This window comes from Malaclemys terrapin, chromosome 5 (genome assembly GCF_027887155.1).
Source record: "Malaclemys terrapin pileata isolate rMalTer1 chromosome 5, rMalTer1.hap1, whole genome shotgun sequence".
Classification (NCBI taxonomy): Eukaryota; Metazoa; Chordata; order Testudines; family Emydidae; genus Malaclemys; species Malaclemys terrapin.
In genome coordinates this window covers 74,409,357-74,421,692 of record NC_071509.1, presented here as the reverse complement: position 1 = coordinate 74,421,692, position 12,336 = coordinate 74,409,357, and the positions used below count along the sequence as shown (strand labels likewise).

General features: G+C 40.7%; 1 protein-coding gene across 2 annotated transcripts in view; it reads right to left on the bottom strand.

The window, feature by feature from the left end:
* SPOCK3 (SPARC (osteonectin), cwcv and kazal like domains proteoglycan 3) overlaps window positions 1-12,336 on the bottom strand; it is a 396,496-nt gene that overhangs the window by 227,636 nt on the left and 156,524 nt on the right. For both annotated transcript variants that reach the window (XM_054030790.1, XM_054030791.1), the window contains exon 3: window positions 7,131-7,176. In XM_054030790.1, coding sequence (XP_053886765.1) covers window positions 7,131-7,176 — 46 coding nt within the window. The remainder of the gene's footprint in view (window positions 1-7,130; window positions 7,177-12,336) is intronic.

Genomic DNA, 12,336 nt, shown 5'->3' with positions numbered 1-12,336 from the left:
GCCACTCGGTCCCTAGTCTGTAGCAGTGCATGGGATTCTTCCGTCCTAAGTGCAGGACTCTGCACTTGTCCTTGTTGAACCTCATCAGGTTTTTTTCTGCCCAATCCTCTAATTTGTCTAGGTCTCTCTGTATCCGATCCCTACCCTCTAGTGTATCTACCACGCCTCCTAGTTATTTTAATTGAATAACAGATTGTAACAGCAAGCAGAGATGTGCAGGTACAGCAATTAAAATATTCAGTACCTAAGGAGTGTTAGGATAATATGGTTTTAGTTCAAAAGTCAGTCCAGTGGCCCATAAATGCTCTTTGTAGATTGACCATATTGCAGTTCTGAGAGAGAAACAAGGTGGGATCCTGGGGGCGGGGGGTCTCTGAAGGGGGCAGTCAGGGAGCGGGGGGGGGGGGGGGGGGGGGGGAAGGAGTTGGATGGGGCATGGGAGTCCCGGGGTCTGATCAAGCAAATCTGAAACTGAATAACCTAAGAACAAAAGAACAGCCACACTGGGGCAGTCCATCTAGCCCAGTATCCTGTCTTCCAACAATGACAAATGCCAGGTGCTTCGGAGGGAATGAACAGAACAGGTAATCATCAAGTGATCCATCCCATCGCCCATTCCCAGCTTCTGGCAACAGAGGTAAGGGACACCATCCCTGCCCATCCTGGCTAATAGCCATTGATAGACGTATCCTCCATGAAATTAGCTAATTCTTTTTTGAACCCTGTTATAGTCTTGGCCTTCACAACTCCTCTGACAGAGTTCCACAAGTTGACTCTCTGTTGTGCGAAGAAATACTTCCTTTTGTTTGTTTTAAATCTGCTGCCTACTAATTTCATTTGGTGACCCCTAGTTCTTGTGTTATGAGAAGGAGTAAATAACACTTTCTTATTTGCTTTCTCCACACCAGTCATCCTTGGTAGATGAATCCAAATGAAAGTCCAGGGTTCATTTCATGGATTTTCCATTATCCTTGAAAAATGAATGTCACTTTATAGTTGTTGCCCTATACTGGACTGCTTTATTTTTGCTCATATAGTAGTAGAATTAAAAATTGATAGAGACCTTTAGGTCAGGCTTGACAAAGCCCTGGCTGGGATGATTTGGTTGGGGATTGGTCCTGCTTTGAGCAGGGGGTTGGACTAGATGACCTCCTGAGGTCCCCTCCAACCATAGGCGTGCGCAGCCCATTTCATCAGGATGTGCACCCAGGCAGCCACGCCCTAGCGCCGCCCCTGCACTGCCATAGTCCCGCCCCCATCCACTCCCTCCTACTTCCCCCCTCAGAACCTCCAACCCCCCCTACTCCTTGTCCCCTGACTACCCCCTCCTGGGACCCCTGCCCCTAACTGCCCCTCAGGACTCCACTCCCTACCTAAGCCTCCCTGCTCCTTGTCCCCTGACTGCCCCCCTAGGACCCTACCCCCTACCTGTCCCCTGGCTGCCCAGACCCTTATCCACACCCCCCCCCCAGACAGACCCTCAGGACTCCCACGCCTATCCAACTGCTCCCCACCCCCTGACAGGCCCACAGAACTCCCGACCCATATAATCCCCCCACTCCCTACCTCCCCCAACCCCTCTCCACATTCCTCCCTCCTGACAGAACTCCTGACTCATACCACACACACCCCAGCTCCTTGTCCCCTGACCACCCCCTCCAGAGGACACCCCCCCAATAACTGCCCCCCCCCAGGAACTTCCTTGCTTCCTGTCCCCTGACTGCCCCCCCCCGCCCCCTATTCACCCCCACTCCCTGGGAGACCCCAGGACTCCCATGCCTCATCCAACCCTCCCCACTCCCTGACTGCTCCCTCCAGAGATCCCCCACCCCCAGGATCCCACCTCCTATCCAACCCACCCTGTCCCCTGACTACCCCCAGCCCTTATCCAACCCCCCTGGCCCCGGACCCCTTACCATGACATGAGGCTCCTTGCCTCCTCGCGGAGCCAAACACTGCCCCGCGGGAGCGCACAGCCCCGGCCCCCAGAGCGCTGCGCGCGTGGCAGCATGGCTCCAGGGGCGGGGCCGGCGGCTTGCTGCGTTCGGCCAGGCGCTCTGGCCCCGGAGCGCAGACCCCACGGCTTGCTGCGCTGGGGAGTGGAGTCATTTGCTCACCCCTGCATTAGGGTGTGCCTAGGCACACCCCGTGCGCACGCCTATGCTTCCAACCCTGATATGCTATGATTCTATTCCATGACTTCTATCATACCACCCCACACACACTTTAGTGGTCTCTTTTCCAAGCTGAAAAGTCCCAGTATTATTCATCTCTCCTCGTATGGAAGCTGTTACATGCCCCTAATAATTTTCATTTCCCTTTTTTGAACCTTTTCCAATTCCAATATCTCTTTTTGAGATGGGGTGACCACATCTGCATGCAGTATTCAAGATGTGGGTGTATCAACATATGATAAACTGTACACATATCAAACCCAAACACTCAAGGAGGCGTAGTTTGTTTCTAAGCCCTTGAAATATTACTATACTCTTCAAAGCACTGCTGTTTGACTGACATACTCAGTTTGCTCCCCTTTTACTCAACTTATCTATTTTCAATACAGTGGTGATCAGCAACTTAGTTTCCTTTTGCAGGCAGAGTAATTTAAGGCTGACACCTTAAGGAACCCAGAATTACACTCTGAGTTGGGGTAGGATTTCATTAGAATCTGTGTTGGTATTGAATTAATGGTGCCCTTTTTAATACCAATTTGTGCACATGCTACTAAGACATCCACACTCCACAATCAGATCTTAAAAAAAAGGTTAGAAAAAAATCAATGATATTAGTGCAGGTCATCCCCTGCCACTATATTCAAATTAAAAACAAGAAAATGTTACTTAAAAAGAAAATGGATCTGCTCTTCAGCTTCCTTGGTCTTAGGAGCATAAAAATCAGAAACTACATTTAAGGGACTAGATGATATTGGTTCTGCCTTATTCCGTACAGCAGGCTTCCTTGGGGACAGTTGGCTAGTCAGGCACACATGTGATGGTCTGGGTATGGTCCTTCCTTATGTTTACCCCCAGGAGAAACAAGAACATCAACCAGTTTCCTTGGTATTGCAACAACCCAAAAGGAACACATTTCTTTGCATTTACATTGACCTTTAAGGCTGCGATTCCACCAACCCACGCTGCCTCCCAGGAAATCTTCCAAGTGAGCCAAGGTATCACAGCGTTCACACTGCACCAGTGTAGTCCAATCCTGATAACCTTTGGTCTGTTTTCGATGCTCTCCCACAACTGGAAGTTCTTTTGTCCTAGGCCACAAGCATGTGCTTGATTTCAAAATAGAGGAACCAACCTCAACACATGATGACTCCACAAAACTGCTTCAACATAGAGGAGGCAGTTAACGGTTCAAGGGGCAGCTGATTCCTAATCCAATAAGGCCAATGAATTGACTATGGCCTATAGAAAATGGTCATTGTTTCTACTTCACTCACAGGTCTGTTCACTGCATTGTGCTTGTCTACCCTACAAAATTAAGTCGACTTTATCTAATTCGACCTCAAGCCTCCAAATTAAGTGCGTGGCCACACGATGCTCATTGTCTCGGCTTAAAGGACCCGATCGTGTAGACATGTACATTAACAGGTTGAATTAAGGCGGCTTCCTTCGACCTAACTTTTTAGTGTAGACCAGGCCTCAGTGTGTTCTGAAAATACCTCTTCAGGGATCCTTACTATAGCAAAGAATTAGGGAACTGATAGCTTGACTTAACTAAGTAAAAAGTTTCCTTTACTTTTGACTAGGAACAGGACTGTTTTTAAAATGCTGTTAATCTAAATCCCATTTCAAATAAAGCAAATTGAAGTTGATACACACTAGGCCACTACTAGAGGCTCATCTGCCTTAGAGGAAAAACTGGTTCCAGAAACAAAAATTTGCCATAGTGCAAACATGGCAAGACAGATAATCCCAGAATGTACTCTGGGTTGGGCCTGTTTGGAAATTCAGAGACGTGTTCTGTGAACATGAGTAGCCAGGACCCAAATAACTGCCCATTAAACTCAGTGAGTGTACTGGTTGAGTCTCCAAATATTGCAAAAAACTCAAATTCAATGGGAAAAATTTAAATGACTAAATTATGCAATATATGTGCCTATTTGAAATAGGTTTTGGACAACCATGATATGATGAAAACATGAACAAAGCTCACAGAACAATCACCACAACATCTCTCTCTAAAACACATTGCCACCAATAACTCATTCATTTATTAAACAAAACCAACTCCCCTATTCTCCAATGGACAATTTCAGCCCCCAATCATGCTCCTCCCCCTCTAAGGCTTAATTAAAAGGACATCTTGCAGCATGCCTAGAAGTCTCATGAACTCAGGCTATTTTGGAGTAAGTTGGGGAGCCATTTCCAAAGATGAAAAAGAAATCATTTCACAGAAAACACATTCTATTATGAGCCCAGTCTTTTAAATCAAAGGGGATCAAGCTCGAGTGCCCTCATTTATCACTACTATGATGGTGTGTCAATGGGAGAGATGGTCTCTCAAGCAGACATGTCTCAAGCCCTTTAGCATTTTACAGGTCAAAACCACCACTTTAAATCCACCCAGAAAGCAAGGGGCAGCCAGCACAGATCACTGGGAGCTTAGATATGCAGTACTCTCTCAGAAGCATCACTTAATAAGCAGGCTGCTGCAAAGCACACTGACTTTAGTCAGGCCAGGATTTCACCCTATATGTATCTAATTTCAGTGTGTAATACAGTCACCATTAAAGACCTGCACAGCTAAAATGGGGGAAAAAGGCTTGAGAAACCCCAGGCAAAGGTTTAAAATAATGGCTCCTGGTTCCCCATAATCATCTCCCTTCGCCTGCCCAACGGGTGGCACAGCATTCATGGACAGAAGGCCGCTTTCATTATAAAGCTGTCTGGCACCTTGCAGATCTAATCAACTCTCCCACCTGTTAAAATCAGGTGGCACTGTTTGCTACAAATAATTATGAAACAAACCAAACAGTTGTTTTTATAGGGATGCTCACTAGTGACTTAAGGTTTTTCTTAGTATTTCTAATGCAAAATCATTTTTGGAATTTATATTTCAATCAGATGCTATCACCTTGAGCTGAAACTTGTCATGCAAAGTTGCAGAATCTAGAAATGATGTTTTCCCCTACTCAGTCAAAATTCAGTTTGCCTTGTTGAGTTTACTGTATGTGTACCGCATATTAAAAATAGCTTGCTATGGTTTGGGGGGATTTTTTTAGAATTAAGAAATGAAATTTAACAATTAGACAGTGATCAAATTTCTACTGGGATTTAATCAAAAAAGTCATAGTTACTATAACGATCAGTTAAATAATGTATGCCTATTGTTTATGTAAGTGCATACAATAAAAATAGTCTGATATGTATTCTGATAGAAACACCTTACAATACCCCCTACCTCCATTCTACCTCAATTATTGTATATAGCTCTCTTCCTCACATATATTCCTCATTCCATAGCAACTTTCTCATCTCCCACCCACCTCACAAACTCAGACTTTAGATGATCAGGATGGTCCCTTCTGGCCATAGTGTGGCCACAGAACTTCACCCATACATTCCTGCAATACACCCATAACCATTGGCTGAGTTACTTAAGACGTTAAATCATGATTTAAAAAACTTCAAGTTACAGAGAATCCACCATTTACACTAGTTTAAATCTGCAAGTGACCCATACACCATGCTGCAGAGGATGGCAAAAAGTCCCAGGGTTTCTGCCAATCTGACCTGGGAGAAAATTCCTTCCTAGCCCCTAATATGGCAATCAATCAGTTAGACCCTGAGCACCCACCAGTCAGATACCTAGGAAAGAATTCAGAATCTCTCAATTTCAACTCTCAATTACAAAATGATTTTTATCACAAAAACTTAATTTGAAATTAACAAACTCACACAAATACACATTATGGAAGAAGCTTTTTTTAAAAAAAATAAGCACATCCCTCCATGTTGTCATATCATCTCTTCCCCTTTAAGTCTCCTCTCTTTCTATCCACCTCTTGTGTGTAACTCTCATTAAAGTCTCTTCACTATGAATATTCTATTGTAGCTATCAGGAAAGAAGTCCCAGTCTCTGAAGTGCTCTGTTTTAGCAATTCAAAAAACAAAGTTACAGTCACTCTCACTCTCCTACTAGCATGCTTTGGAGCAAAATACAAGAACTGGATTAGATGGACAAGGGAATATGCAGTTGTCTAGTCCTTGGTTTTATACAGGAAGTTTAAGGGGAGAAAATGTCTAATGGCTGGACTGCTTTATTTGCTGCACCTCACTCAAATTATCAAAAACTGATCATTGTACTAAGCATTCTCACAACTCATCTCCATCCACACCACCCTCAACCTCTCTAAGGACTGTTCTTGCAAACTAAAGAAGGGACTCCTCTACATTAAAGGCTTTCTATACTACAATATACTGGACAAGCTTGTTAGAGTCCTTTGACAACAGAAAGCATCAAGAGGGCTTAACTGTCAATAACTTTTAAAGTGATTTTCCAAGTCTGAACAATGGCAAAATAGCTCCCCGAACATTTTTATCCAGCAATCTTCACAAACCTGACTCTCAGTGGTTGCCCCTAGGGTTCCATTTGGCTTTCTCACCATGATTGCAAAGATGCTGTGGAGCATGCTTAGTGCAGGTGGAATGTTCAAAATATTCAGCAGCAAGCCACTGGCAAGATCTACTGAGCATAATTAAGACTACTAATATTGATTCTCAATTGCTTATAACTCAGCCAAATCTGAATGGATTTTTACAAGGACAGCTAAAGCATCTAACTAACTCTAGACCCGTCCTCCTTCCAAGTTCCGTTGCAAATCATGGAAGTGTTTGACCTCTATAAAAGTTATAATTATAAAAAATAAAAAAGAACCCTTGACAATTTTTTACTACCGCCCTCCTGTTGTTTTCTCCCAAAATATTTGGTACAATAATTGTGGATATAGTAATTGCAAGGCTACCTTTCCCATTATGGTCCTGTTTTAATCTACCACCGTAACACCAAAAAGACTTCACAGATTCATGGAGGTTTAGATTTATTATTTTTAAACAGGAATATTATACATTTTAAAGCATTTACAATAGTAATACATGTTTAATGGGATAATTTCTTACCTTGATCAAATGGTTTACCTGGACTCCATGTGCGGAAATAATCATCCTGGAAGGGGAAAAACAGCCTACATTTAACATGACATAAGAAATCAATGCATACATACAAAAAAGGAATGCAAAATACAGAAGATATATATACAAACCTCTACTTCCTGCAAGGGGCAAGCAATAAAAAAAAAATATATATATATGTTATAGTTATCAAAACAGAACACACTATTGCTTGGAACAGAAAGCAAGCATACAATAGAATTCACATACCATTTCAAGCATTAACTAAAACAGAAGTACTTATACTATGTTGTATACTATTATGAAAAGCAAGAAAATAGAACAGCCACGTGCAGGTTTTACTACTGCTTATTATAAAATGTTACAGTAATTGTTATGTGACTCTAAAATCTTTTTCTATAATGTTAAACAAGCATATTGAATCAAATAAACCAGAATATGCTAGCTTTTGACAAGTTCATTATTAATGTAAGTTCTCAAGTTATCATGATTAGAAAAGTAGTCTATAACATAACTAAACATTTTAGAATTATATAGGAGTTGTACTTAGAGATATTTTTCTCCAACATACAGTTAATCAACGATGGAAAGAATATACCAATCACTCAACCACTCCATTTCCATTTAACAAATAATCACCTAACCATTAAGACTGACTCCTGATTAAATCATATTTGTATTTGCCTATGTGCATGAGGGCGAAAACTAATATTCAAACATCTTTATTGTACGACTAAGATATTTAGTAATAAATAACAAAATTTACAACTGTAGTAGGAAAAGAGCCTGAGACATAAGCCCTTGTATCAGAGGTCTGGTATGAGGCAGAACCTGCTTACAGAATTTGGCAAGAACAGGGCTGATATTGCAAAAACACACATTTCTAAGAAGTGCTAGTCACAGAGAACTCAGGCAAACATCCCGATATTAAGTGATACCAGAACATCCCAATATCAAGGTTGGTACAAAAATGTTCCCCAGGAAAAACAGAAACACACTGACCCCTCTAAAAGGTAAGGTCAGGATGACAGTACACAATAAAAATGTTTTAATTAAACCAACATGTGGAAGGTAATGGGCAATAATTAGACACATTAGGGGGCAGTAACTAACTACGTTAGGGGGGCAGTACTAACTTGTTTGTATCAGGATATAAAGATGTATTTCAGAGGAAGTATTTTTGTTTGGCCTAGGGAGAAACAGAAAGTTCCACCATTCACTGAGCTGGTTCATTATTACAAGCACACATGTATTAGCAGTCTGGTAAAGTCTGTGAAATACTAGTACTGCGCTTCGTCGACAATAAACCTGTCTAGGTGATTTTGTCCCTTAACGATTCTTGTGGTTATTGGGCCGTTTGCTTGAGGTCTGCTATGCCAGCTGTTTGCCCAGGGCTGGGGTGGCACACAGAGGAAACACACACATGCAGCCAAACATCTAACCACAACAACAATACATACCAATAGCTTAATTCTTTGATGTACCCACTGACACTAGAGATACAAGTCAAAGATTGGGAAAACTGACGGAATCTTAGAAATATATTCAATTCAATCTCACGCCTTTTCTAGAATAATCTCTTAAACAGATTTTACTGGACATCAGAACATCTACATAAAGTTTATTTACTATGATTAGTTAACCATTGGATAAATTGCCAACCAGCATCTCTAATCCACTTAAAAAAAAAAAAAAAAAAAAAAAAACACACCCACCCACCCACACCAAAAACTTGGCCAGATCTTTTCATGACACTAGAAATAAAGACATGCCTTTCCCCAAAAATGTCTATGCGGAGATCTTCTAGCAAACACCAAGCAATGGATACTGAAATCTCACTTAGAGGCAAAAAGTATAATACAACTGTCCATATGTTCATGATAAGTTAAAGAGTTAACTTTAAGGGAGAAAATATATTTGCATAGATGAGGAAATAGAGAAAAATACACTAAAATTTGGTTTCACACAGATGCAAAAAAGTGATTGTAGAATAACAGGTCTTTGATTCATGGTGTTATTAATAAAACTTATTTTTACAATATGTTTGTAACACATACACGGAGTTCATGATACTTTGCTGAGCAACACCAACCTTGGAATGGAAAAGAAAAAAGAACAGAACCTTAAAGTGGGAAGCACTCCTCTACTCTAATGTTGATGGTTGTGACTGTTGTACAAGTTAACAATCTCTGCACTGTGGAATACTTATGTTTGCATGCCTTTGTTCTACTCTTGAAAAAAAAATACAGCAATATAAAATGGGAGAAAATAAAACAATGTTAGAAAAGTTTATGAAAGCTGAACAGAAATGATAAATTATGGTTGTTTTTCTGGTTGTATTCCTCCTTATCAAAGTGTGAATTCTCTATTTTCTGTCTATATAATGTCATTCATTATAACAGGCGAAGGAATACTCAAATGTAAATGATGAACAATGAATCAGATGAACAGAGGAATACATATAACAAACTAAGTACATCATTTCTGTGATGAACTTATAACATATCAGCCTGGTGAGATTGCAGCTTAGTTTCCCTTGAATTCTTGCACAGAAAACTTGGACCATTGAAGTCAATGGGAGTTTTGCCAATGAATTCAGTGAGGCCAGAATTTCATCTTTAGTATTGCATCTTGCAGTTTACTCAATAAGTCTCTGATCAGAGACACATGGGTGGGCCTTTGTGCTGTGCCACATTAAGGTCAAACATGTTCACCTGTGTGGAGCAGGGCCTAGGATATTAGGGAAGTTCCAGAAGTAATTTTGTAGGTACTAATATTTTGAATACGGTACTAAAATCCAAGGACTAATAATTAGTCTTTTCCGATTTAAAATTGCTGTGGGGCACTCTCTCTCTATACATACATACATACACACACACATACACACACACACAGTAACAATGGTTTGTGTGTGTTCAAAGCATTTTTTTTCTCTTTTATTTCTATAGTCTTCAAAGGGAAGTTATTTAAAAAAAATAAACTTTATCACTTATTTACTGTATCTGCATTTTGTGAGCTATGATAAGACACAGCATTGACACAAATAAATAAATAAAAGGTTTAAAAAAAAAAAAAATCCTCCTTCCTTTTCCGAAATGCCTAAAATATTTACACCATTTTATGGACAGTTCACTGACTGTCAGATTTGTTTTTTAAAGTAAGAAATAAGATACTTTGCATTCTGCAAACGCAAATATGTGAGTTACCTTATTTGCTATTGCTTTCATTCATATACAATGTACATTATTCACAGTTGACTTTTGGGGATGGGAAGAGAAGACATGTTCTCAGACTGTATATCTGAAATTTTGTATGGCTAATTTAATCATTATAAAAGAAAAAAAAGTTTGATGAAAGTGCTCATAAAAGCAACACAAAATATACTACTACTGGCATTTTTATTTCTTTATTTTTTCTCTACACACAGCTTTACACCTGAAGGAATAAATGACACATGGTAGACTAACTGGTATTTAATTTTTTATGACTCTCCACTTGATTATAGTACATTTCATAGATAAAAATATTATCTGAATCAAATCAAATTATTACCAAGATGCTGAAAAACTAGAATGATTATAATTAAGAAAATGATCTATTCTGAAAAAGCAGACAAATGTAAGCACTTATGATAGCTTCTTGTATGTTAACATTAACACCCAACTATTTCCCTAGCACATGGGACACTAATGTTAATCTAGAGAAATAGCAAAATATCCAAAGTTATATCAAGTCAACCATCTCAATCATACAACTGAAAGAATGCAGATTGCCTAGCTTTTCTTTACAGTAAGTAGTAGTACAGCAATTGCAACTATACTAAATAATTAAGGAAGGGCATTTGTGTCAAAACATACCTCATAAGTAGAAAACCTGTAAAAAGTTATCTTGTTAGTCAAAAACCCCTCGCCCACGCCGCTTCCCGCCACCCCCATTTGGAAGGGATGTGTGTGTTCACAGTGACATTCTCATTGTTCTCATTGAAACTAAAAGTGCCACATCCACCATTCTTTCAAATCCCACATACTTAAGATGAGATACACTACACATACAAGAGACAAGAATAATAGAATATCAGGGTTGGAAGGGACCTCAGGAGGTCATCTAGTCCAACCCCCTGCTCAAAGCAGGACCAATCCCTAGACAGTTTTTTGCCCCAGATCCCTAAATGGCCCCCTCAAGGATTGAGCTCACAACCGTGGGTTTAGTAGGCCAATGCTCAAACCACTGAGCTATCCCTCCCCCTTACTACCCATACAGTAACTCCTCACTTAACATCCTCCCACTTAATGTTGTTTCGAAGTTACGTCGCTGCTCCATTAGGGAACCTGCTCGTTTAAAGTTGTGCAATGCTCCCTTATAACATCGATTGGCTGACTTTACAAGGGAGCACTGCACAAGTTACTCTTCTCCACATCCTCCCCCTCACTCCCAGTGCTTCCTCTCACCAAACAGACGTTTGGTGGTGCTTAGGACTTTCTGGGAGGGATGGAGTAAGCAAGCGAGCAGGGAAGGGCCACCCAGAACGCAGGGGCTTTAGGGGCTGCAGGGCCCTGGGGCCCTGGCCTGCAGCTCTAAAGCCCCTTTTGGAATGCGTCCCTGCGAGCACGGGCTGGAGGACTCAGGAGGAGCAAGGGCAGCCACGCAGCAGCGGCCGGAGAGAAGCAGCGCTTTGAATGTCTTTTCTTCCAATGTTAGAGATAATTGGGAATTGATTAGGAACACTTTCTAGAAGCCCAAAAAGCAACAATCCTACAACTGAGGAAGGAGGACATATTGGTTTAAAAAAATGCCATAATTTTTTTTAGAGGGAAGCGAAGGCAGCTATAAAAAATAATAAATAATACACTAAATTGAAGAAAGGCAAAATTGATAGTAGTGAATACAAATCAGAAGGTATGAATTGTAGGAAGTTGATAAGGGAAGCAAAGGGACACAAGGAGACATCTGCAACAAAGTTAAGGACAATAAGAAGGATTTTTAAAAAACATTAGGAACAAAAATAATCCTGACAAGGGTTTTGGTCCATTACTAAATAGAAATGGTAGAATCATCAATAATATTGCACAAACTTGCATCCAATAAATTTAAGAAAGCCAGCTGTGGAGGGGGTTTGTCTTAGTTTTATTACTGATAAACTCAAATGTATACATCTAAGATTACATGAGGGGGTACTCTATCCTGAGAAACCGTG